Raw genomic sequence first — 27,904 nt, 5'->3', positions numbered from 1 at the left:
TGGTTTCTTTCATTTTATTTAATATACAAGAAATTGCATTGAAACATATCACAATTTATAGTTATCACAGGAGGAAATGTAATAATTATTGCACAAACAAACTTGGCACATAGGAATAATCTTCAGTTCCTCTACATGGTTAAAAGATTACCTTTATAATAAATATACAGAGACAACATATCTTTCATGATCAGAGTCAGTTTGCATTAAAAAGGAATCATACATCTGACATAAGGCATACTTATGACTGCTATTACTATTTACTATAAAAAGTTGAAACAATATGACGCATAATAAATAACATAAGCTGTAATATAAATAGCAAAGATAATATTAGCAGAATACTGTTGTTTTTTGTCGAAGTACATTCAATAGTCCTCTGGAAAAGTTATACATTATATCACACAGTATGTCACTTAACAGGTTTGGCTGGCAACATTCCACGTTCTTATGAAGCGTGCAGGGCTGTCGACCACTCTGTTGAATGAGGTCATGAGGTCGTTGGACGGCTCGTTGTCATAGAGACCAAGCAGCCCGCTCATCTTGCCGAAATACCAGCCACTGACCCGCACGGTGATGTGGTCAACTGTGGTGTCGTAGATGACAGTGAAGTGGTTACCAGCGGTCAGAGTTATCACATTGGCGGACTCCTGAATGTCAACCCCACCAATGACGGCCGGCAGACTGAGAGGTTCTTCACCAACCTGCACCTGCAAACACAAATAGACTTCCTGTATTATAATACAAGTGATATATTGAATAGAAACATTCATTGTAGAGAAAAAAAAAGATTCTTTATTTTTTTAACACACATTATAGGCATTGTTATTCTGCATGCATTAAGCTTCAGTCTAAATAGATTTAACAATAAATGTCTAGACTCTAAATGAACTAAACTTCCAGGCTTGTAACACTGAACTCACTTTCATATCAACATGCAGCTCTTGTCATCCGGAGCATATTTATTGGAAGTTATTATATTTTTTTTAACTATCTTCTACAGTTTTTGAATGTAGTACATTGTACATACCTGTCCTTCAATGTTCACTGAGATGGGCTGTCCCTTATAAACCACGGAGAGGGTGCGGTCTCCATCGTTGCTAAGGACGATGGTGAAGTTGTTGCTATGGAAGTCACGGGCCAGAAGATATGTGCACTCACTGTCAAGGTCATAGACAAAGCCATCATATGTGGTCACTCTCTGTCCTTTAGAGATAGTCGCGGTAGCTGAAAATTAACATCAATACTTTTCAAAACTGTTAGAAGTGTGTCAAACTACACATTATTATCATTTTTCATTTTTGATTGGAAGCAAAATTTCCTTATTGAAAAATAAATTACAACAACCAATGGCTGTATTCGTGCACTCACCTGTGAATGGTGGTATCCACTCCCCGTAGATGTCAGGCAGGGTGATGTCGGGCATCTCTGGTACGAGACCCTCCAGTTTCTCCACGTAGCGTGCTAGGTGGAGGCCGGGAATTGTGTCGAGGGAGCTAAGGGGAACCAGTAGGTACTGCTCAAGCTGGATCTCACCATGAGCTGGGTCCCATACAGTCACCGGGGACTTGATGTTGCTCAGAATAATCCGCTCTACCTAAAACACAAATCCAAGTAGAGATTTAAACCACTGTCAGTAATACTGCTTCATTCACTAGACTGAAAACATTTAACACAAAAATAAAACACCTGGTTTAATATCACAATTAAGACATATGATACATTCATATTTGATGTTGTAAACTAAACACCTGCAGCAATTTCCATCACTTACACTTGTACAACATAACCCCCATTACGCTACTGAGTTAAACAAAATTTATTTCAGAATACAAAAGTCTAAGCAGGACCCACCTTCCTGAGAGTCTCCTCCAGTTCCTCTGTCCACTCCTGGATCATGCTCTTGGTGAACATCTGCGCTACACTCGACACAGTTTCAATCTGCACATAAAACTATTTATTTTTATAGAGTTTCACTGTAGAGAAAATTCTTAGTGATTTAAAACTCTATGTACAGATTTTGTATAGATTTAAAAAAACAGATACACTGAATGCTTGCACTTGGTCAGTTTAAATGTTGGCCTGGTTCACGCTTATAGTTGACGCAAGTAAGGAGCAATAAGCTGACACATTCATGACCTAATTACCTGAGACTGGGAGACAAAGCGTGGCATGGTGCTGTCTATCGCCTGGGAAACAACAGAGGGCAGATACTGGCTTGGCAGCCACAGCTTATCTATAACAACAAGCAACAACATGTACCAACTATAAAAAGACACACACAAATATACATTACCCACAGATTTACAACATATTCCACAGATATACAACATAATACAATGCAACATAGTACACAAATATGGAACATAATCCACTGAGATACAACTTACTGTTATCCAAATACAACATAATACACAGATATACAACATAATACAATGCAACATAATACACAAATATGGAACATAATCCACTGAGATACAACTTGCTGTAATCCAAATACAACATGATACACAGGTATATAACGTTATACACACATGTGCAACAATTTTATGTTTCATGGATTTGACTTGGTTTCTAATATAAATTCTCTGCGTAAATTGTTGCCGTGTTATGCCAGTCGTTTCTTTTTTACCTCATATTTATATAATATATAACAATGCTAATGTGAAATAAAATGTCACTTACCTGATACAAAGTTGAAATTGTCAGAAATGTTTCTTCTCATGTTTGCAAACACATCCTCATTAAATTGGCTGTCCTGAAAAAAAAACAGGGATCAGAATTATCAGTATATGATTTAATTCAGCACATTTAACAAAGAAGTCCAATAACATTATATAACAAAGCCACTTTAAACACAAATGGTGACCTCATCTATCCATTACACTATGTATTGACCAGTAGCTATAGTTGATTATAGAAAGACTGTTTTACAATAATTTACAATTTAATGTCACATAAGGAACTGACCATGTTCATGTTGACAAGGGGGCGGTCCATGAATGCCTTGTATGAGGAAACTACGCTAGAGTACCGGCTCCTGAGAAAACAAAACACACAACTAATGACAAGGTCAACAAATAAGAGAGATGCAACAAAAATATGTTTAAAGGAAATATAACAGAAATTGTTTTTTCCAAGTCAAACTTTTTTAGGCATTTTCATTGAACTTCATGTGAACTTCCATATTTTCAAGATACAGAATGCTTCAACATATTGCGCTAAACAGAAAATGATAACTTACTTTTAATTTGAAACTGTTAAAACCAAAATCTCTTTTTAAATCTCACCTGGCATCCAGGATGACTGCGTTCATCTGTTGGTACACAGGCTGAGAGATGTTGACATAAATCTGCAGTGCTTGGTCAAGGACGGGCAGCATGATACGCTCAAACTTTACCACATTCCCCTCCCCAATCTCTTCTCCGACCGCACTCCAAACCAGGTGGAACTTCCGCACAACCTCGTCAAATGTGGTCTCATGAATCTGCTTCACTGAGCGCTCAATACGTTGGCTATAGTCTTGTGCCTCTCTCTGACGGAACGCCTGGTGATAGGAAGGTGTATAGGATGTTATTTCTACTTTAAAAAATGTTCTAAGAAAAACTAAATTTACAAACAATGTTACATTTGTAAAAGCAAAACAACAATAGAAGATATTTTTGTAGAACAAAATATTTGAACATAGAAAATATTTGGGGTTTTTTATCATGTAAGGAACCAGCTAAGATTAACAAATATTAAAATGTTAGGATTAGGACAAATAAGTATCAGGAGTCATGATTGAAAATGCTTATTTGCCAGTTGAATACACACCTCCAAGTTTTGAATCATCTCTGGTCTCCAGTGGATGCGAGAATGGATTAGGTGGGAGTTGTTCAACCGGACTGTGACGAGGGCATCCTGTACACGAGAACCTTGTGTCTCATGCCACATCTCCGCCTGCACCGCAGAACTGTTCACATAGTTGGCACGAATGTGGAACTCATTATTTGGCTGGTCTGAAATAATGTGACAAAAAATTAGAATTGCATATTGTCAATATGTCACTTAAACTTTCATGTCATTATATAGATGATCAATATAAAAACCTATCCGCATCAAGATGAAAATAATAGTTTATTTACATTTCATGCTTTTTTGTTGAACACCAAATCATACCAAAAGAGTTGAGCTATAAGTATAAATGGAAACCAATGGTTTATAACAATGAAAATGCTATTCTTACTTTTCTGAGCTGTATAACAATGAAAATGCTATACCCACTTTTCTGAGCTGTACAACAAATGTTGAATTATATTCTTATTTATTACACCACACAGTCAGTTCGTTACAGTTGTTGTTCATTTCCTGCCACTAATACCCTACCTAGTTTGTAGTTCATCATGAAGTCGATGGCGCGTGACGTTGGGTCAACAGTGAACACAGTGGACAGAGGGCGCTTGTTGTCATACACATTAAGCAGCGACACCCGGAACTTGTCTCCAGTCTGGGCACTACCAGAGATGCTCACAGACTTCACAGGACTCTTCAGCTGAAGTCATTGAATAAGTATTTATGAGAAATTGTAACAATTAATCAGTATAGTTAGTGACAAAACCTGATCCTTTGGCATATTAATGTAATCACTTAAATAATCGCTGACATTTTACATCTTATTAATCAGCTCAATCAAAGATTATCATACATGTTCATCAAAGTGATTAAGAATTATAATAAGAGTCCCACTGAGCGAAAACCAACACTTTTTTCAGCCCAAAAGGGAGATAAATCAACGTTTTTTTTTAAATCAATTATGGGTCTGTCTCAGGCAACATGTGTACCAAATTTAATTTGAATATCTGGAATGGTTTTGAGTAATTTCCAAGTTTAAAGTTTTTGCATGACTATGATGCCACCAAAGACTACGACAATGACACTATCTTGTTGTTGTTTTTTAAAACTCCCCAGATCAGCTATACATGGTCAATATACTGTGGAGCCTAAACAGCTGAAATGAGCGTATATCAAATGAGTTTACATACCTCTAGGCTGACTGACTTTCTCAGTTTGTTAATAGCTCCACCGACAAGGAAGGTCTTCGTCTGGCGGGAGACGGCCATGTATTCAACCCCGATACCGGCAGAGTACCCGGCCGGAGATTGGCCAAGGTGGGAGGCCACCTGGACATCGACTGTTGTGTACGGGTGGCTCACTCCAACACTGAAGCTGGGAGAAAACAAAAACAAAATAAATTTAACAAATTTCTTGGTTTGAATAACTTTGTATTAGAAATACTAACATCAATTCAGCTAAATATGCAAGAATGAATCCTTTATGAACCAAATATATGTTATGATAACAAATGCTAGAGACAATGTATTGACCAATGAACTGATGGAGTCAAATAGATGAAGAAATAATAAACATACTGATTGAATTTGATTTTTGGTATTATATCCATTCATAAGTACATTACCAGATAGTGACAGTATATGTTACTCAGTACCTGTAGTTGGAGCCGGATCCCTGTGAGATATCCTCCAGCTTGCTTGAGATGACGATATTCTTCCTCGAGTCTGGAGAGTATGAGAGTTCTGTGCGGCCCTCGAAAATGATGCGGCCTCTCTTCACCACCACCTCCGAGCCCAGAGTCACCTCCTGCTGACAGCAATCATAATTCAATACCATCTGTGGCAGGATACAGTCAACACATATTTTGTATTCCATTTTGCTTTTTACTAAATAGGTATTCCCAATAAAAATCTTACAGAAACACTAAGCTAACAATTATTTGCACTTGTTTACCGTACACAATACTTAGCATGATTATCTACACCCATACCTTTCCGATGCTAGGCATGAAGACAGTGATGTCAGCCTTGACAGAATCAGCAGTTGGGGTGATGAGAGAGCGGAATCCCACCTTGCTGTTCCTGTCAACATCTGCGTTCCACATGAACTCTCCCTCTGTGACACGACCTTTGTATGACCCGGACACCACCAAGCTGCGGGACGGCAGGATTACCTTCACATTGCCCATCCTGTCCGTCCATGTGATCTCGTACCCGGCCTTCTGTGTGCTCTTTTGTCCCCACATAATGTCTGCCTTGCTGTGTCTCTGGCTGGCAAGTCCATCAAAAGACCAGACTTGTCCCTGGCCAGAGGCTTTGAAGTTGGCAAGATAGTTGGACCTTACATCATACCCCGCTTCCAGCTTAAGCTTGTTAGCATTGTCCTGGTCCAGTAATAGACTTCCTTCAATATCTGTGTTTTGAAGAGTGAAGTCGCCATCAATTTCCAGTACCACGGGCCTTGGGGATCGTACTGTGACAAGCATTTGTTTGTGTTGTCCGAGAATGGTGTGTTCAAAGTCAATATCAATCAATGGTTTGCTGTTGTGGACAATTTTCAATGTTTCCATCATGCCCTTGGCCATCTCCTTGTGTGAAGATTCCAGTTTCACCATTTTCGCTGCAGTGAATGGAGTACTGAGGGAGGCACTGACATCAAAAGGTTCAAGAGAAATAGAGCCATCCAGTAAGATCTTACTCTTAAGGTTCCAGCTGGCCTCCACTGAACCAGAGTACTGTGATGATTGGCCATTCTTCATTATTCCAGTAAAACCAATCTTCTCATAGCCATCAAATGGTGTATCTGCATTGAACATGAGAGTGGGCGGGGAGTAAGTACCTTCAAGATTTGCCATAAGGTTCTTGTTTAATGCAGTCAAGCCCATTTCACACTCAAATCCACTCTTGTGACCGGAGTGTTTGTATGTGATCTTGTTCAGTGTTGCGGGGGTGCGCATCTGCCAGCTGGCAGAGATCTGGCTAGAGACCGGGACAGAGACATCAATGTCGTGGGTGAAGACGTAACTACCAGACCTGGAAAGTGCAGCATTAGAGGAAACCCTCTGGGGATTAGCACTGAACTTCAAAGATGCCTTCAAGTCCTCATACCCAGACAAAGGTGAGAGAATGTTGACAGATGTGTCCAAGAACAGGTCCGCTACATGGAAGGCCACATCAACGCGTACCTCTTCTTTCCTATTTTGTTTCATAGTTATCTCAGTTTTAAAGTTCTTTATTTCTCCATTGTGTTTAAGTTCAAATGAATATGAGTTTTTCCTCCCATCAATGATCATGTTTAGGGATGAGAAGGTAGTCAGGAACTGTTGGCCATGCTGAAGTGAGCTCTTTAAGGCAACACTGTTGTCTCCAACCTTAATGCTGTACTCGGCTGACAAATCAGTGAGGTCACCAGTCTTCCCGGAGTGGATGGCAGTGAGCTCTACTTTGTCAGTAAATGGTGAGAACAGAGACACCTTGGATTCGTATGTTAGTCCCTTCTGTTCGTGTTCAATGTCAATTGTCACTTGTTCCCCAACAGCAAAAAGGACTTTTCCTCCAACCTGCATCTGTGATGGATTGATGTTACTGTAGTATGATACTTCAATATTTTCCAGTCTCTCGAAGGGTGATTTGAAGGTTACATCACCTCCACTTGGATTCATAGTAGCAGTAAGTGTAACGCCCTTGCCTCCGAAATTAACCTGAGCAGAAGAGCTGAAGTCTTCAAGGGAGCCTTTGTAGTAAACTGTGACGTCAGATTGAGTGTATCCATCAAATGGTGTGGAAACTGTCAGATAACCAGTAAACCCTGTGTTGAAGACGAGACTGATGTTATATCCATACTTGATGGTGTTGTTCCAGTTGAAACTTGCCTCGGAAGCAATGTTGGCGAGGTTGTGAGAGTACAGGAAGGATCCAGACAGCGGATCTCGGTCAGGGGAGATGACCATGAACTTGCCATCGATACTGTCAATGTAAGACAAAGAGCTCTCACTTGTCCAGGTCTTTCTGTCATACAGAAGAGTGTTTGACAATGTCATCTTGCTGTCACTGTGATCGAAAGAGAAGTCTAAATCTGCCATGTCAGAATCAATAGACACCTTGACCATTTGCTTTGAAGGTGTCACCTGAACATCACCAGTAAAATCAGAGTCAATGTGTTGAAACTGCCAGTTTGTTTTCAGTTCTCTTTCAGACAATGTGAAATGGTATTTAGCATTAATCTTGTGTGGCTTTGCAGACATTCCACTGAAATCAATCAGCATATTTGGGATGTCATATTTCAGGTCAATATCCACCAGTTTCTGTGTTTTTCTCAACAAAGATCCACTAACTTCATTCAAACTTCCCTTGACTGACTTCCTTAGGCTGCCAGTGAGAGCATCGTTTCTGGTGGGCAGGTCCACAGTAAATGAGGCATCCAGGCCAGTAGCAGTGTTGAGCCTGACTTGGACAGTGCCTTGCTTTTCATCATCCAGGTAGAGCTCTGATTGTCCCAAGAAATTGCTCAGTGTGCCGGACAGTGCCATGCTGGTTCTGATGTCAGGAATATACGGAGTCTCTAGGTTGAAGGAGACCTCCATAGGGCTGTAATGTAGCACAGTGCTCATTGAACTTGTGTCTGATCCAAGAGTGAGTAGACCATTCAGTTCGAGATATTCAGTTTTATTTGTTGCTGTGACCACAACCTTGTACAGTGCACCATTGTTCACCTCAATGTCAGCCTTCATGATATCAGCAGAGTTCACCAGCTGGACAGATGAGCTGAGCCAGTCAACTTCATCCATGGTGATGCTCTCAGAAAGCTTATATGTATCTTTATCTATTGTCTGAATGAAATCCCCTTTTACTCCTTGAATGTATGGCGATTTAACTTCAAAGCTTCCCTTGATGGATTTAATGTTGTCAAAATTCAGACTGACTGTCAAGCTGTTTTCAACATCATACATTCTTCTTTTTGTTGACAGAAGTTTAATGAAGCCATTAAAGTTTCTTGCTTTTCCAGTAAGTTTAATAAAGAGGTCAGCATAGATTGGGGAGCCTAACAGTACATCCAAATTTGACTCGCTGACAACGGTGGTCATGTAATATTGATTTTCACCCAAGTACACCTCCCATCTCCCATTCCAGCCTAATTTCCTGTCAGTACTAAGCGTCTGGTTGTTCGTGAAATACACAGAGAAATGGGGCTCCCAAAGGCGTAGTTCAACTTTGAATATACTCTTAATATTTTCCACATCATAGCTAAACATCATCCACGTCCGCCCTTGGTTGTTTATCCAGCCATATGACATTTTAGGATTCAGACTAAACTTGTATGTCGAGTCAATGTTCTTGCAGAGTGGGGATGTCAGCTTGAATGCTCCATCGAGGTTAAGTCTTTTGTTCCGCTTGTCAAAGTCAGTGTTGAGGGTGGCCTTTACTGCATTCCTGTTTTCATTCACCGTTATACCAGCTTCTACACTGTACTTTCCATAACCATTCACAAGGTTGAGAGATGTGTCAATGTTTGCCATGTGTGGAGTATTTAGTTTAAATGAGGTACTTATCTCGTCGGATGTCAGTTTGAATAGGATGTCAGAACTGGATGTCTCCTCCCCTCTGGTTATTTCAGCATGTCCATTGAAATCTGCTGGTTTTCCACTCAATGAGAATTCCGCTTGTACAGGGCTCACATAAGTTGGAGGGCTGAGTGAAAATTTGCCTTGAACATTGTTTGTGCTGCTAAATGAAAGGTCTGACTCCCACTTTTCTCCCATGTCGAACTCTGCATGACAGGCAAAGTCTTGTAAAGTGCCTGTGTGGGTGTATTTAGCTGTCATGTCGTCCTTCCCAGGCAGTCTGAGTGTCAACCCAGTGGACACGTCTGTCTCCATGTTAACAGAGATGTCTGCCTCTGTCTTATCTCCAGCAATTGAGAACTCTCCATGGCATGCAAAGTTCTTCATTGAACCTCTGTGTCCAAAGCCCATGGATATGTCTGGAGTGAGATGGGACCGGAGCGACACCAGACCCTCATATTTACCCACACTGTTGAAGAAAACCTCCACTTCCGACTTGTTGGTGCTTATTAGGTACTGAGCATGAGTTTTAAAGCTGTCCATGTTTCCCTCATGTGTGAACCCAGCAGTCAATGTAGGCATCAGGTGTGAAGTGACTGACAGATGACCCTGATGACCTGAGGCATAGGAGTATGTGACATCAGCAGCAGATGTCTTGGTTCCATAGCTGTACTTTGCTGACATGTCTACTGTCTTACTTGCCTTGTTGTTCTCAAATGAGGCTGAAGTTTCTAGGTCTTCAGTAAACATTGTAGATAGCTCCAACGAAGCAGAACATTTTGCAGCCTTGCGAACTGTCAGTTTTATCCCATTGTCCTTTTCACCTTCAATGCTTAGTTTAGCCTCGGAGTTGATATTTGGGAAAGAGCCAAGATGCTGTGCAAACAGGGAAACATCCTTTGTGTATGGGGTATTCAGGCTCAGACTGGCCTCCAGGGGACTGGACTTTAGATGAAGGTCAAGATTAGACTTATCAGCACCAAACTGGAGCTCAGCGTGGGTCTTGGCCTGTGACTGCTCCCTCTGGTACAGGAAGCTTGCTATGATTGGGGAGGTGAGAGGTGATGACAGGGAGATGCTTCCCTCCCTCAGGTGGCTGTATGTGGCATCAAGTCTGTGCCGATCGTTGCCAGCATTCATCTCAACAAATGACCTAAGCTGATTCAAATCACCATTATGGCTAATCTCTGTTGAGAGGTCATCCAGACCAGTAGCCTTTATGGAGATGGTTTGGTGGAAAGTCTTGGGTTTCATGGTCTGGGTTACTTCCAACAATCCCTTCTTTGTGCCATATGAGGCATCTGTTTTGAACACAAAGTCATCAAGATGACCATCAAATTGTGTTTTCACATCAAGGTCCTGTGTTTTGAAAGTCTTCACACTGATCTCTCCAGTTGTAGAAAATGCATTTGAGAATGTAATGGAGACATCTAGTTTCTTCTGACCACCGTGAGTGAAGTCAGCCTTTGACTGAATGAAGTTGCCCTGGTTAACATGGCTGAAGGAGGAGCGGATGTTCCTAAAGACTGGTGAGACAGCGGCTAGGTAACCCTGCACACCCTGGGTAATGTCTAGTGAAGCATCGAAGCTTGTCTTGCCTTGGCTGCTGTTGGTAAAATCTCCAGAGATGATAACATTTTGCTGAGAACTTTCTAAGTTAAATGAAGATTCGTAACTTTCTGCATCAGAAATCAGTTCTGTTCTCAACGCTCCTTTAGCGGAAAGGAACATACCCTCAGTCAACTGGAATTTGATATCAGACTCAAAGTTGTTTTTTTTGTTGTGCTTGATTTCAACATTTGTTGTGAAATCTGTTGCCTTGCCCGAGTGTGATACATAGAGGATAATATCTCGTTTCCCATGCTGGGTCAATGTTACAGTGGTATCAAGCTTCTTCTTGTTGTTGTACAAAATGTCCACACCATACTTCCTTCCAAGGCTGGATTCAATACCAACATTTCCCAGCACTCTGGCTGGGCTGCCATCGATGGAAAGTGAGCCAGTACCAAATGGCCCACTGACTTTGGCTGCTGACACAAGGTTGTTGCTGATGGCATGCGAAAACTCGGCCTTCACAGATTCACTGGGGCTATAGGTAACCTCTGCATGGAGATCAGAACTGACAAAGTCAGTGCCAAGTCTTCCATTGACATCCACAATGACATACGGGTGTTCAGGGATAGGCATGTCAAGGCGGACCATGCTGGCAATACCGTCTTTAGAGCTCCAGTGCACGGTGACCTTGGTAGAGCTGAGGCTGGGCAATATCTCTAAGCTGGCATCACTCTTGAATGCGTCAGGGGAACCTACAAAGCTGATTTCACCCGACATTCTTGGCAAGGAAGAGAATGGAGTAGTGAGAATGCCAGAGGTGTGATAGTCCTTATTTTTAATCTTTAGAGTGGTGGCAAGTTTAATGACTTTTCCAGAGCTGTACTCAAGGGTGGTGATGGTTTTCAGAATGTCCATCTCATCAAATATTTCATAAGTATACATGACCTCTTCATAGCCTGGCAGAGTGGAAGTCCACACCATAGTGGAGCGGTACAAATGTGTGTTTGTCATGAGGGCATTGGCAACTCTCAAGTTCATACGTATCTTGGGTGAGATATCCACAAGAAAGTTAATATTTGCATCCTTGCCATCGGTCCCCTCCAGGGAGATTATGGAGTTCACATCCAGGTCAGGGATGGCCAGGCTTGCAGCTGTGTAAAACCCTTTGTCTTGGGGCTTGGGTGTGAAAATAAGGCTTGCTGACCCAAGACTTCTCTCGCTGTTTAGGAGTGTAATTCCAGCAGTGATGTTCTTATCCATGTGTAGTATTGAACTAAAGTTAAAAGAATGGCTTCCGAAGTTTTTGAGTGCAGTTTGAACTTCAAGTCCTGTTGTGTATTTTTTATCATTCACATTTCTGTTGAACATTGCAAATAAGATATTTTTATCCTGAGTTGCTGTAAATGTTGTAGCAATGTCTTGGTTGGAGTGCCTGTGGTTCCAGCCTACCTCAGTCTTGCTGTTGGGGATACTGAGGATTAGAGAGCCAGAGTTGTCGAGTCTGGTGTCTGATGAGACGTGTGTCACCTTGCTGTCGAGTTTATATTCCTGACGGTTCCTCAGGAAACTGGTCATAGTGTTGAATGTCCTGCCATCATTGTCATGGCTGAACATTAGCTTGCCCTTCTTCATGTTTTTCATAGAAGACTTGATGTCAACAGTTCCTGTGTATCCAACTTTTCTGCCCTTTGTTGTGTTCTGCACAGTGACAATAAAGTTTAATAATTGCTTGTTCAAAGAAAATTTGGCTTCAGATGCTATTGACTTGCTCATTTTGTGGTTGATGAAGATATTGGCCTTCCTGGCAGCCTTGAAGGTAGTGTCAAGATCGACTGTGGCCACTAGGGTTTTAAGGCTGATCGGCTTCTTCAGGACCGATTCAAAAGAGATTGTCTCATCCCAAGATATAACTGCATTGGTCTTGTACTCTTCCATATTGCTGTCGTGAGTAAAGTCAACCTTCAACGTGGGTAGACTAACGAAGGGTGTGGTGAGAAGTACGCTACTAGCAAACCTATTGGCCTGCAGCTCAAATGTGGTGTCAGCAGTGATCATCTTTTTTGGTTCCCACAGGAGGTCAGCATGTGTAATATATGTAGCTGCCTTGGTCTGGTGGTGAACATTAAGGGTGACATTTCTGGCTGCGACATTTGTTGTGATAGATCCATTGAACTTGCCGGCAGCTGGTGGCTCCATCCAGGCCTGCATACTGGCTCGCTGTCTGTTCTCATTGAGTGATTTCCACATGGCATCAGCATCAATGGAGTACATGTCTGACATCATCTTGCCCATCAGGTTGATGGCTGCTTCCCGACCAGGAGTCTCCACCTCTAGGCTAAGCTTGTTTGTATTCTCATCATCTGACGCGCGCAGTGATCCAAAATACCTCTGTCCATCTTTCTCAAATGATCCTATTGTCACCATGGAGGGACCAAAACCAAACTCTCCTGCTAGTTTTGCCGGAGCCTGACCAAAAAGATTAAAACGTGATGTAATCGCAACTGTAGATCCCCTGTCTGCATAAGTAGTAACAATGGTGTTCTTCTGGCCCTTTTTAAACTGAGCATTGATGGTGCTGACATAGTTGCTTCTGGCAGATGGTTCCTGCTGTACAATGTGCTCTAAGCCAATGTCATAGCTGGGGAGTGAGAGCTGGAGGTCGCCGTAGAGACCGACCAGTTCTTTGGTTGACTTGTCCATCATTGAGACACTTCCTGACACTGACTGCCCCCTACTCTTCACCATAAAGCTTGTATTGAAGTGCTCCATTAGGATGTGAGAGTGCTGAGCAGTAAACTGGCTTGTAAGGTCCTGGAAAAGACAACAAAATCATTAGTGTATATTGTAATATACTTGACTTGACATAATATGAACAAAATCTGAAAGCTTTAAAAAAAATCTGAAAGCTTAATCATTCAAATTATGAGTTTCACATCAAAACCTACCATAGCTGGGATCCTGATGCGTGACTTGATTTCTCCGGAGGCCTTGTCAAGGGAGTTTCCCTTCCTGTTCATCTCAATGGAGATATCCACGTGCTTGTTCTCGTCCTTGAAGTCCTTGCCGTACACAAGGTCAAAGTCAAACTGACTGTGCTTGGCATTGTGGTCCATACCAGCCAACACTTTGAAGTTCAACTCTGGGTTCCTCTTCACCACAACATTCCTAGACAGACGAAACAAGATCAAGTTGTCATCTCCATCCAAATTCAGTCGAAATAATGAACAATTTTACAGACAATTAATTTGACGTATCATGTTCATTCAACCATTGATATTATCTTTAGTAACCAGCAAGCAACTACCTTTCAAATGTTACCGAAATTGTATTGGGTCACCAGGCATCAAAATATTCCATCAACGTTTATGGACATTTCTGACAATAAGCTTATTTGTGGGTTAGATTTGTCAGACATTTGTTTAGAAAAAGAGAGCTAAGACTCAATCATGAAATGTGAAATTGGATAGATATATAATAGGTGTTGAAAAAATATTTTAATGACTTACATGTTAGCCTTTCCTTTTGACAGTGTTTTGCCGCTCTGGTTAATCACCTTGGAAACAATCTTGATGCTGTTGCGGGCAACCTGTCTGATCACATATGTGAAATCAAAGTCATTGGTGATCACTCGATAATTTCTGTTGTCAACCTTCCAGATCAGGCGGAAGTCAGCAGGACTTGACGCAAAGTTCAGGTTTGTACGGTACAGCACACGTCCACCCTTCTTTACCATCTGTACCAGGGCACCTGTGAATGATGACAAGTTCTTATTTAGGAATTGGTAATAAACAAATATTCTTAACATTTCATAACATTATTATAAGATGGTTTAATGTCGTCTATCTGTAACTCATCAATTTTGTAAATTATCATGTGGCATAAATAATTATAATTCGTTCAAATTAATATTTTAGCATTAAGAATGATAAACATTGAGTGTTAATATCCTTCTCGTCTGAGCATTAATACCCGGTGAATACCCTACCTTTGAGTGTAACAGACTTCTGCACGATCTTGTCAAGAACAAGATTGAAGTCAACCTTGTTGTCATAGAGACCGAGTGTTCCTCCAAAGGCGAGGAGCTCATTGGTTGGGGTGCGGAGGGATACGAGAGGCTTGTACAGGGTTTTCTTCTTGTAGCTGGTAATACCAATGGTGGCATCAAGGGCGTACTGCTGGTTACGGGCGAGGTTCACGCTGCCCTGGAAACCAACCAGCTTGATTTTGTTGTGCAGCGTCACTGGAAAAAGATGATAACAGGTTCAACTTTCAGTACATGGTTTCACTCAAAATTATTAGAGCTTTAACAATATTTATAATATGAAAAATAACTCGTGCCATAAAAAACTTTGATGTGACGTTGACCTACATTGCATATGATTGTCTTTAAAGTGACTAGAATATCTTTAAAGATATAATCCCTATTGGAACAAATAAGAAATTAATAAAAAACATTTTGTTTCACTCACTTTGGGCACTGAACGGGTCTTTCAAGATTCCGGTCACATCAACCATGGCATCAAACTGCATGTCGCCTTTCGCACTGACTACACCCTCGATTTTGATTGGCTGTTGGCTGGGGCTCATGACCTCCAAACTGGGGGTATAGGTGACTGTATTGCCGGTGACGTCAGAGGAGATTCCAGCAGTCAGGGAGTATGGCAACTTTCCATCAATGGCAAGCTTACCCCGTACACCCACCTCTTTCTTAGCATAGATCAGAGAACCTGGAGTGTATTATACTTCAGTAATCAGAACGAAATCAAAGGACAATGCTCAGTTTAGCTTGTCAACTCAGATAAAAAAAAAGAAATATTGAACAATACATTGTAATTGATTAAAAAGCCAATAAAAAAATTATTCTAAGATTTTCTATATCATTTTATTTCATTATCAGTTTTATACCTTAAATGTCATCGCTACATCAAAAGAGAATTCATATTACCATGGGAGCACACATACCCTGCATATTGGCCTGTTTCCATGGAGAAGTAAGTGTGACACTGAGGTCCATGTCACGTTTATTGAGGGTGACATCAAGCTCCAAGTGTCTGTCTGTCCGTGATCCAGGTGTGTCAAACATCACACGCACTATGTTCTCATTGGCATCCTGAAACATGGTCACTTGGCAATAAATATCTAGCAGCAATTAAAAAGTGAAATACGTCCGCCCAGTTAGCTCAATCGGTAGAGCGTTGAACTGTGAATCGGACAACCCGGGTTCGATTCCCGGGCAGACCAGGTCACTTCTGTTGTGATTGGTTATGAAATCCTTTCTACGACCATTCGCACTGTACCACTGCCCCTGGCATGTACAGAAGTTGTCAGTTCCTTGCAGAGGAGGGACACCTAGTACTGGTTAACCGCCTGATAGTCTGCCCAGGATAGGTGTGCGGTGGTTGAATTGTCACTCTGGGACCCTCAAACGTGCTCACGCCGGGACCAGGAGTATAAACTACTAACACCACCAAAAGTGAAATATATTATAATGGTAAGTGTCATACTATATCAATAAAATGTAAACAATAAATTGTGAAAAATGCGGAATACATGGTATAAATATTTATAAGTTAATTGGTGCTGTGGTTAAATTATTAATGTTTATTAAGATTAATGCCATAACTTACATGTTTGGATTTAGCAGCAAATTTGTACGAAGTGTGTGAGTCATCCTTGTACAGGTAAACTCCAGCGGACACTGGTCCAGTGAGGGGGAAGTGGGGGGCATCACTCATCAGCGTGGCATTTGGGTATGCCACTTCCAAACACAGGCTCACACCCATCACCGTGGTGACCTGGTCTGGGGTGCACAGGTTCTTTGAACGCCGGTTGTCTGTGATCATGTTCTGTTTGCGCTCCCCGTTGCGGTGGATTGTGAAAAAGGAGGACCTGGAAAAATGGTATGGTTATTATTTGAAGTCAGGTTTAAAGACAATAACTAATAAGATAAGTCAGAGTTCAATTTTATTCTTAATAATATGCTCATGATAGAAAACTGCTAGGCCATCATTTAAGCCAAATCCATAATAAAATATAATAATTATCTTTGGAACAGATTCAGGCAAAGGTTTCTTCATTGTTTATAAGCTGATTTCAAAGCAATTTGACTTATGGCATTTGTGTGCTTATAATTATCATGTTTGCATTTTACACATACTGGACGTCGACGATCTCTAGGCGGTCCTCAGGCAAGTCGTACTGGGCTGATATGGAACCAGATGGGTCAACATTGATGCTGCCAGCCACCGCTGTGCTTGTGTGCAGGGTGCTTACCATCTTCAGGCCTGTGCGAGTCACATGTGCATCCACGCTCATCATTGACGAGATGTCCACAGCAGCACTAAGAGAAGGCATGATTTACCAGGTTAACATCAAGTGAAATATGTATGTAGATATTACAACAAAGATAACACTCTGTTAGAAGCATTTAGATCTAGCTCATCTTTAACCAAAATAATGATTTCACTGTTATATTATCAAAGTTTAAAATGAAGGAGTTGTATGTGACTGTTCTATTTACTTGGCTGACTCAAATCAAATTAAAATGCTACCCAGAAAAGATCCCCATACCAAAAATTAGTGGGTGTACCTGGGCTGTATGCGTCCATTGATGTCAAGACTGGGTGGTTGTTTAAGATTCATCTTGCCTGACATCTTGAGGTCGACGGTGGCTGATCCGTTTACGGTCAGGTTGAGTGGGAAACCAGTCGATGTGGGCACAATGAAGCTGCTGTCCATGAACATGGTCGAGTGGCTGAAACATTTAACCACATTTTTACCAATTATTAATTGTGATGAATACTTAATTCAAAAGAAAATCAATCCCTAAACAAGACATGCAGTTGACATGTCACCACCTTACTGGTACCTGTAGCTGTAGTCATTGTCCTGGGCGAGCTTAATGATGAGCTCAGGAATGTTGATGCCAGCACTTGACAGTAGGTCCTCCAGGCCATGAAAGTTGGAGTAGCGCAGCTCGTTACCAAACATGCGCATGTACATGGAGCCTCGCAGGTCTGACATGGACACACCCATCTGGAGGAAAAACAAGTCATGCAAAATATCTTGATTAACATGTGTACTTTGTTCAGTGCAAGTAGCAACAATCTCATTTAGATTGCCTTCTTATACTATTAGGCTTTATCTCATGTAAAGAGAGTTCTTTGGTCAAGACAAAATAAAAACTTAGCCAAAAGCATCTTCCTAGATCCAGATACTCATGTCATGAAAAAATTACAAAAATGCAAAAGTTTGCTATTTGTGATGAACATTTAATTCATCTAGCATGACCGGTCAAAATTCCCATATTATTTTAAGAAAGTACAATTTTATTTACCCTTTTATCCATCTTTTCAATCTTGTCCATTTTGGTGTTCTTAATAGCCAGGTCAGTGCTGGGAGTTTCCTCACGAGCTTCCTGTCCAAAGTAGCCGTTGGGGCCAAGCATGGCCTCCAGGAAGTATTCAAGCCCCTCGGCGCGCCCACCAAGTTCAAACAGGTTCACTGAGTGACCAAACAGGTCAAAGGTCAGGTTAACTGCCGCCGACCGTGGAACGAATGATTTCTGTGACCAGATGAGGTCACCTTCGACTTTGGCGCCAGTGTTGAACTTTTCGATGAAGAACGAGCCCTCGTAATTGCGGGAGAACTTCCTCTTGTCCATGTTGAACTCCTTCTTGAGGTCCTTGTCCTCCAGAAGAGCACGAATGTCCTGCTTGTGGCGGTCTGATGTCTCCATAAGGTTTGTCAGGTGTGTCCAGATGTACGAGCCAACCTGAAGTAGAGAAACCATAAAATATGAGAAAAAAGAACAATCAAAATCTTTTTTTCCTTATACAATTATAATTTTTGTTATAAAGACAGGAATGTTCAATGCAGTGCTTTCAAACTGTATTGAGAAGAATCAGTGTGGGTTTTGGCTCTAAATCTAGGTGCAATCTGACATGCATTCTTTGAATAAGACATTAAACCAATATTCGTAATGGAAATGAATACTACTCTTGTACATACCTGATTCACCTCCTCGTTAGCTAGGATGTCCTTGATGAAAGCCAGTATGAGGTCGGAGGGACACTCCATGAGCACACGGTATGCAGCGATCCTCAGCTCTGAATCTTCCTCTCTGTTCTGAAGGATGTTCATGATGCCGCGTCTCTGAAATATATGACAAAAGAGGCATAACATAGGGGTAAACACGGACCACACAAGCATTTAAAAATTAAATATATCCCGTCTATGACACAATAGTATCAGCAGGTGGCAGAGTTAGTTTAATTTTATTTAATTACTTTCCTCTCATAATGGAACTCCAAGGGCATTCATACATCTAAGAAGTTTTATTTTATTTTATCAGCTATTCAAAATCATGTTGGCTGATATCCTTCAACCTCCATGTGATAAATTCAATTAAGCATGACAAGATCAATATTTTTGTAAATAAACTTTGTAGAAAGTCGATAAATGTCTCCTAAATATGGGTAAAAAAGTATACACATAGAACATTTTCCACAAGCCCCTGACAATATCTGGGGCGGACACACATCAAAACCCATCCCCCCTAAAACTAACAACTTTAAGTGTCTCTGACAAAGTGTGATTGTTGATATATACCATAATATTACTTTACCATAATATCACTTTTAACTGAAATTAATGATAATTCCATCAGTTACCTTATCTGTGCAAGGCATTCTGCGGAAGGCTTCAATGGCGGAAAGGCGGATCTCAATAGGGTTTGACTGAGCCCCCATACACTGCTCCAGTCCTGGGACGGCGCTACTGGCCCACCCTGCATTACCCAGACCGCGAAGGGCATACAAAGTCTGCAACAGCAGGGTGAATACATGTATCCAGGTGTTACTTAGTTTTTTATTATGGTAACTAGAACAATTTTACTTTTATAATTTGACAAAAGAATTTAACAATGGCAATCCTGGTATGCTCAAGATAAAATAATCCATTGACATTAATCTTTATGGATTAAAGGACATTTAAATTAGGGTTGATAATTTACACCTAAATCATTTTGTATTCTAACCGTCTTCATGTTGTCATCATTGACCTTACAGCCACCAGCTATCTTGTTGGAAATAGTGGATACAATCGCCTTGACAATGGTGTCTTCCTGGCAGTTGCCATGGTGATAGCAGTAGCTGTGCACAAGAGTTCCAACAGACAGCATCGCCTTACCCTCGAATTGCTCCATGTTGATCAGAGGCTGTGAAGGGAAGAAGACAAGTTTTGATATTTTATTGTAAATTAGTGATTAATAAATGTTCTTTATACATATTCTAACAATTTTGTCTGCTTATAGTGTTTATTTAAATCATTATGGATTGAATTGGGGTCCAATTTCAGCTATCTTAAAAAAACATGTAAAAAGTGCCTATATCATGACATTGCATATCGGCACAGTTAAAACTTTAAAAGTTCTATAGAACCATTTCATTTGTCACCTTGACAGCTCGTAGCATGTCCTGTGTGGGATGTTTGATGAAGTTAAGTGAGGTAATCCACATGTCGGCGTCGGTCGCGGACACTTGGCCTGCGCTGATCATGTCTGTCATCACACCAAGGGATGCGCTTGTTCCAGCCATAGGCAGAGAGTCCGTGAAAAATTTGCTACAATGTAAACTAGAGCTATCACACAGGTGATGAATACCCACATACATGTATCCTTCCCTGACACAGAAATGGTTAAATGTTGTGTATTGAAATTAACAACATGAACATACTGGTATGCATTATGAAACTGATCAACATTCTGCTATTGTTTTATTATATTAACATTTTTTTCAGGCAGTATTTAGTAAGTCGAGGGCCATAACTCTTGTTAGACAAAGTGATACAACATGTCAATAAAATCAGCTTTAAGTTTTGATCAAGAATTCTTTATATTTTGCTTCAAGTTGGCTTTGTTAATATATAAAAACTAAATACAGTAAATGTTCATTAAATGAGTTCAACATTCTTTAATAAAATGAATTCAATTTATGCTGCAGATCTGACAACTTTCAATTGTTTACGGTATGTAATTACATACTTTTTGGCAATAGCTTAGAGTAAAATTCTACACCAAAATCAATTTTCACCTGGTGGTGTACTTGTTGTCCGGACAGAGTGCGTCTCCAGAAAGTGTGCGGTATACATCAGTCAGCGTGTCCTTGTCTGCCATCTTCACCAGATACACAAGGTCGGTAAAGAGTCGTGGGGTCTCTGGACGAACTCCAGCCTTTGTCTTCTCACAGATCTCCATGAGTTTACGTGTGATTTCCTTGCGTGAACGCCCCTCACTTTCTATGTGATCCTCATGCTCAAACTTCAGTGAAACCCTCTCTCTGATTGGGGCTGGAGTAACACAGTTTTGAAATTACTTTATAAACATATGTAAGTATCCACACATGTATATTCTACACAAATTTGCCACAAAAGCATACTTTTTAAGCATCGAAATTGATTTTTTATAAAGGAAGTACCAGTACATAATGAAAAGTCACAATCCAAGAAAACCAGGTAAATATGAAATGTAAGGAAATAAGAACCTCTAACTAGTACCTGGTGAGCGAGTTCCAGTTGTCATGGTGACATATTTAAGTGTCTGTGTGGTGACAGTTGTGACGCCACTGTTATCAGTGGAGAAAGGTCTGAACACATGTTCCTCTTGGCAGGAGACAGAAGTCAGGTGACTACCGCCAGTAGAGATCTCGTGTTCACAGCTGTGATTGCTACGCAGCAGTGGCAGGGACTGTATAGACTGAAACAAAGTATTTACTTCATGTGACAAATGCAGGATCTGGATAGACAAGGTATTTCATTTACTTACAAAACCTTGAAATGACATACAATATATAATCCAATTGTCAATAATTAATTTATCTCCACTATAATTATTTTGAATTAGTCAGTATATTTTTTTTTTTTAATTGTGGTTATTTATTAACTTCCTGTAATACATACCGACTGTGATGTGTAAGGCATGCCCTGGATGGCAGTGTTGTAGCGGTGTCTGTCTGTACAGCCCAGCAGGTTCTTGGTCTTTGTCACCTTTGTCGTGAAGTAGCTAGACTCCCCAACACTGTAGTCAGTGTCACACACACCAGACACATCAGTCTGCAAAATATGATATAATCTCTATAATCTGCCACAGAATTGAAAATGTTTGATTTTATTCTGTCTACAAACAATACGAGTGATTCAGACAGTAATACGCTCCATTGCTACAGATGGAACAGTAATAATTTTGATAAACTGATATAGTATAGCGCTTTACAGTCTGCACATAAGTCATCATTTAATCTCTTCTTCAGCCTAAGTGCATACCGGTAATTTAAACACCATTGAAAAACAATTGTATTTGGAGACTGATTATAGAAAGTTTTATTGGGGTACTACATGTAGTACGCAGCTGGAAAATCACGCCTAATGCCTAAGAAGCCGTTCCCACCTCAGAGATTGTGTGGTTCTTCTTGAAGTCCTCCATGTTATTCTGCAGCAGCGAAATGATTCCCCGCTTGGTGTTCATCACCCATGCAGGCTCGTTCTCTGACAGACACACGTCAGTGATGGTGCCATCCTGGTAGGAAAGACGGACTGGAATCTGTTCCAGTGCAGTGGAAAACTCCTCCGAAGCTGGGGTGAAGGCTTCAGTCTCTGGGTCGTACTCTAACAGCTTCACATTCTTCAACTGAATCAGTTATCATATTTGTTTGAAAATATGCAATAAATGAAAATTGGCATTTATATTGTGAGGGTTCTTTTGAAAGCTAAATATCATTACTTCTGAAATTCACTGACTGATATCTAACTACATATGGTACAATGTGCGACAAACTAATTACTGGTGATGTATTTGCATAACAAGGCCAGTGTATCACCTACCCTAAGTGAATGTTCACACTTGGAGAGGATCTCCAGCTGGACAGTGGCACGCATCGTGAGGGCAGAATGATCGGACGAGGACCCTCGCACCTCCGTACGTACACCCGCTTCGTAGTCATACTCATACGTACGGCCAGGCACAAAGCCAAACTTGTTGGAATCTAGTGGAGGGGAAATGAACTGATTATTTTTATTTGATATGTTCTAATGAAATGAATTGAAACATTTAAATGTATTCATTGTTTGTCTTTTAAAACAAAGTAACAAAGTATATAGTTTATACTCTGTATAAGTCTGTTTCCATACAAGACAGTACTTGTGTCGTTTAAAAGAGAGCAAGAGAAGTGGCCACAATCGCCCCATAACATTAATGTTTGAAACTAGGATTTATTTCCTTTGTTCATGAAAATTTAGAGTACCAACCAGGAAATAGACATGCTCATTTTCTCAAGGATATTTGTTGTCAGAAGATTCAAGAACACCTCCATCCCCAGTTTTACCTGCCCCAGGGGTTTTAGACAATAAAAGCTGCAGTTACCTGGTTGAGAAAAAACCTTTAATAGGGAAAAACATACAAACTTTCAACTGAACTATTTACCTGTACATGTTCTAGAGCACGTGTCTCTGTCATAGGACACGATTGGCCCTGAAAAATAAATTTGTACATTTATATAGAAATCATATACCCGATGGACATCAGTTAATTCACAGGAATCTTACAGAGAGATGGTTTAAACTTTATGTAATCAATGTCACAAACCACATGGGTAGTTGCCGAGATTTACTTATAATACTAAGACCTAAAGGGATGTACTTATTGTTATTATCATTATTATTATTATTACAGTATTATTATTATGTTCCAATGGACTCTACGGGTAATAATCCATTGAAATGAGCATCTTCAAAGATATTGTTATTTAACTATTTTTTACTTTATCAAGTCTGATTAGTCATTCTAAAATGCCGTCCAGGCTTTTTTTTTTAATGATGGTTAGCCTGGAACAGGCTAACCATCATTAAAAAAAGCCTGGACGGCATTTTAGAATGACTACAAGTCTGATTTAAGTGAGATTTCAAGCATGGCGATGTTATATACAAGGGAGATAATCTAAGATATCCAGGAATAGATTAATCTATACCAATATCATACTAACTACGCCTTATGTTCTTAATTGGCCTCTTAGTAAGCCTGGATCAATGCGATACAGACGGATGGTACAGGGCCAATGCCGGTTTGATTCCCCGTATGCAAGCTATACAACCGATATATTGTGACATTGGTTTATGAACGTTTTGTACATACTGGTCCTGTTGAAGATACAGTGTACATAGGTGTTGTAGTTGTTCCTGTCGGTACGTTCTGTGATTTTCGATAAATAAACATCGATTCTTGAACGATTATAATTATTCCAATCGTTTAGTCTTGGCAGTAATCATAGTTAATCAAGTGTACATATAACTGATCACATACTTGATTTTGGGGACAAGGCAGTCCGAGAAAAAAGCTATAGTTTGATTTAAAGTAGCGTGGCCAGGCTAGCTAGGGAGGAAATGTTACAGAACCACAGACTTATAAACCTATGGTCGACGTGCGTTTTAATCACTCTGTTCACTATTATTATCACACATAAGATGTATCACTCCCTGTACAGGACCAAAGTACGTGTTGCTTATTACTAAGTGCAGTAATTGAACTTTGTTTTTCCAAAGTCCATCTACAGTTGATCATGCGCATAATAAGGTATACATTTTGCTCTGAGAGAAAGACTTTGTGCTACCGTGTGTGTGTACTTTAACGTGCAATTGTATGTTGACTTGTTTGTGTTATTTTTCTACATGTAAGTAAATGTCAATACATTCCTTCTGCGCATTGAAATTAAGTTTCATATCAATGTGTCTCACCAATGTTGGGATGCTGTTGTCCTGGTATTTGTACATATGATATGTAAGTATATGTTACAAATAAAGATAACACTGGTATCTGTCCGTATGGTATGTAATTATATGTAACAAATAAAGATACCAAAGCTGTATCATATGACCAAATACTGATACTGAAGATAACTCTCCGAAACTGATCGTCAATACATAAATATGCAACTGTTAGTTTATCTCATCGATAGGAGGGTGCGAAAATGGGAGGTCATTATTATATAATTATATTTGACCAAATATTTAACATGTACCAAAGAACTGCTTGAGGTAATCAGGTATCAAACATATCCGTGACGTCAATATATATTTTATCCAAAAATGTCACTGAAGCCAAGTTACCCACATACCTAAAATTGACGATGACCGTATTTACTGTATGGACAATTTGAATTCATTCTCGTACATCAGAGTGATGATCCTATGCGTACCAGATAAATCATTACCAAACCTCTGATTAATGAGAATGATTTGTATAGGATGCAGTTGCTTTTTCATTTAAAACTAATCTCATTTTATGTTAACAAATAGAAAATAATTTCATATAATAACATTTGATCATATAACGAGTTTCATTTATGCTTTTTATTATAATGATTTAATACTTTTCGTAGACATATATGTGCACTTCAGCAATTTGCTTTTGGACATCTATCCGTTATTAAAATACCGACCTTATATAATTATTCATTTCAGTGAGATCGATATAGTGAATTATCGATCGGATGAAGCGATATCGACCGAGGGCGTTTTTTCTAATATATTATAATGCAAGTTATACATGAAATAAACTGTAGAAAATACATTGGCAAAGTTATTTTCTGTTGAAATTTAAGAATGGTAGTCTCCGTAAAAAGGCAGCATCGCAAAAGTGCACTAATCTATCTCAATACTACGGCACAGTCCCCTGAATCTGTTGTTTCTATTTCACATTACATTCGTCATCCGCCGTGGGTCGGAGGTTACGTCCTACACTGTAAACCCAGAGGACGAATTGTTTTGTAAGTATTATATCAATTTCTCTTGTCAATAAATGTTTTTTATTCATTTGTGCCTTCAATCTGTTCAGAAATGTGTAAAATCTACAATTGATTGCTAGCGGTTCAAGCGTCTCTCTTAAATACCAGACTTTTATGATATTGTATCGAGTACACTGAGCAAGATAGGTAACATTAACTCTAAGCAGAATTGAAAAAAAAGTAAATACAAATATAATGATATATATAAATATGATTATATTGTATATACAGAAACAATGCAATTTAAATTTGATTTCACTCGTGCCCATTGACTCTGGATAAATCTATTTTTTGTGGAAAAGTATTGCTAGAAGTATAGTATATAAACGCGTTTTTACACAAGAAAACGTATAAATTATGAATTATGAACTAACAAAATGTATCATGTATTATGGCACGTTCATTGTGTGCATATATTTGTGAGTGTAGGTACCGGAGTCCCACATAAGCATGCGCGTGTATGTGCCGGAGGCCCAAATATATATATATGTGCGTCTATGTGCCGGAAGCCCAAATATATATGTTCGTCTATGTGCCAGAGGCCCAAATATATATGTTCGTCTATGTGCCAGAGGCCTTAATATATATATGTTCGTCTATGTGCCAGAGGCCTAAATATATATGTTCGTCTATGTTCCGGAGGCCCAAATATATATGTTCGTCTGTGTGCCGGAGGCCCAAATATATATGTTCGTCTATGTGCCAGAGGCCTAAATATATATATGTTCGTCTATGTGCCGGAGGCCCAAATATATATGTTCGTCTATGTTCCGGAGGCCTAAATATATATGTTCGTCTATGTGCCAGAGGCCTTAATATATATATATGTTCGTCTATGTGCCAGAGGCCTTAATATATATATATGTTCGTCTATGTGCCGGAGGCCCAAATATATATGTGCGTCTATGTGCCGGAGGCCCAAATATATATGTTCGTCTATGTGCCGGAGGCCCAAATATATTTATCATGTTTTGAATCTGAATTTTTTATTTGACATGTTTTGCATATTAAATATATGGTTAAACTTTGTTTTACAGTATACAGTAAAAATAGAATCAATCTACACTAAAGATTTCGTATCAAACGGCAGCCATTTAGTGCTGATGTAAAGTTTGGCGGAATACTTACATACGTTTTTGTGATTCTAAAGTATGCATATGTTCACTGTTAGCTTCTTGCAACGATTTCAGTTATTGTGCAAACATTTTGATGTAAAATGAACATCAATGCCCTGTATTTAACGCACAAATAATTAATTATCTAGAAGTTATTGCCTAGTCCGTTTTCTCAGATTATGTAACACATTAAACGGGTCAGTATAAGCTTCCGCATATCAAGGAGAGACGTACCCGACCCCCTCCGTCACTCAACCATCTTTGCGAAGGGATGGGATCCCCACGGGCAAAAACTTGATGTGAATGTAACCCTTCGTAGGCAAAACTATCGGAAAGTTGTAGCGCATAATACATGCAGACGTTATGAAAATGTTGCAGGCAAAACAAAATGGATTGTAGAAACCACCATCAATATGACTATTCCATGCATATATATACAAGCATACAGATAAGAGATTATAAAATAAAAATAATAATAGCTAGATACTGACCTGCCAGTGTAGAGCTGACCAGGGCCAATATAATAATTAGCCGCTCCATTCCGGGCGGATGATCTAGCTGTAAATGTCTCAGTGCCCGAATATTTGTGTTCACATATAGTCAGGAAAGTCACTTTGATGTATGTACTTTCACTCATATAATGTCAAGTGAGTCGAACGTCCAACTTTTATACCGATCTTTGTGTGTAATCATCAAGTCAAAGTCCAAGTCACCGACAAATACATCTGATTCAGCTACCGTTTTGGAGATGATATCAGTTCAAGTTGCACAAGATAATTGCAATTTGTCAACACTACAACTTTCATTTTCAAATGATTGAGGGAAAAAACATATTTGTCAGACATTAACTGAGCATATGTATATGAAATACTATCGATTTCTTCATTATGAACATATACGTAAAGGAAATGCTTGAGACACCGCTTTTTCATGGTCTACAATAAAGTTTTCATAAATCATAATGGTCTTTTACTTGTCTTAGTAAACTTTATGTATTTCCGGACATCTTC

The 27,904-nt window shown here is 39.8% G+C and overlaps 2 protein-coding genes across 3 annotated transcripts in view; one reads left to right on the top strand and one right to left on the bottom strand.

The window, feature by feature from the left end:
* On the bottom strand, window positions 1-27,526 carry LOC128213563 (uncharacterized). Of its 2 annotated transcripts, none has more exons than XM_052919410.1 (34): window positions 27,386-27,526; window positions 23,424-23,471; window positions 22,826-22,986; window positions 22,392-22,631; window positions 21,905-22,057; window positions 21,503-21,701; window positions 21,040-21,295; window positions 20,404-20,569; window positions 19,986-20,165; window positions 19,621-19,770; window positions 18,959-19,102; window positions 18,285-18,722; window positions 17,817-17,983; window positions 17,538-17,702; window positions 17,106-17,288; window positions 16,576-16,837; window positions 15,911-16,058; window positions 15,418-15,675; window positions 14,934-15,188; window positions 14,455-14,695; window positions 13,894-14,113; window positions 5,825-13,759; window positions 5,489-5,643; window positions 5,025-5,208; window positions 4,369-4,534; window positions 3,817-4,001; window positions 3,291-3,547; window positions 2,971-3,040; window positions 2,686-2,758; window positions 2,148-2,236; window positions 1,855-1,941; window positions 1,372-1,597; window positions 1,031-1,227; window positions 1-710 (listed from the first exon to the last, which is right to left on the bottom strand). In XM_052919410.1, exons 1-34 carry the CDS (start codon window positions 27,432-27,434, stop codon window positions 417-419), a joined length of 14,001 nt encoding a protein of 4,666 aa, XP_052775370.1. In that variant the 5' UTR covers window positions 27,435-27,526; the 3' UTR covers window positions 1-416. The 2 variants fall into 2 exon arrangements, with proteins under 2 accessions (XP_052775370.1, XP_052775371.1); XM_052919411.1 differs by having other exon boundaries at window positions 5,489-5,640.
* LOC128213564 (DNA excision repair protein ERCC-6-like 2) overlaps window positions 24,611-27,904 on the top strand; it is a 38,888-nt gene continuing 35,594 nt past the window's right edge. Inside the window, exons 1-2 of the mRNA XM_052919414.1 lie at window positions 24,611-24,773; window positions 25,457-25,761. The gene's annotated coding sequence lies outside the window, so the exon portion shown is untranslated. The remainder of the gene's footprint in view (window positions 24,774-25,456; window positions 25,762-27,904) is intronic.

The sequence above is a fragment of the Mya arenaria genome, chromosome 13 (genome assembly GCF_026914265.1).
Source record: "Mya arenaria isolate MELC-2E11 chromosome 13, ASM2691426v1".
In the NCBI taxonomy this organism is placed as follows: Eukaryota; Metazoa; Mollusca; class Bivalvia; order Myida; family Myidae; genus Mya; species Mya arenaria.
Note: the sequence above shows the minus strand (reverse complement) of the source record. Positions and strands in the feature narration are given on the sequence as shown.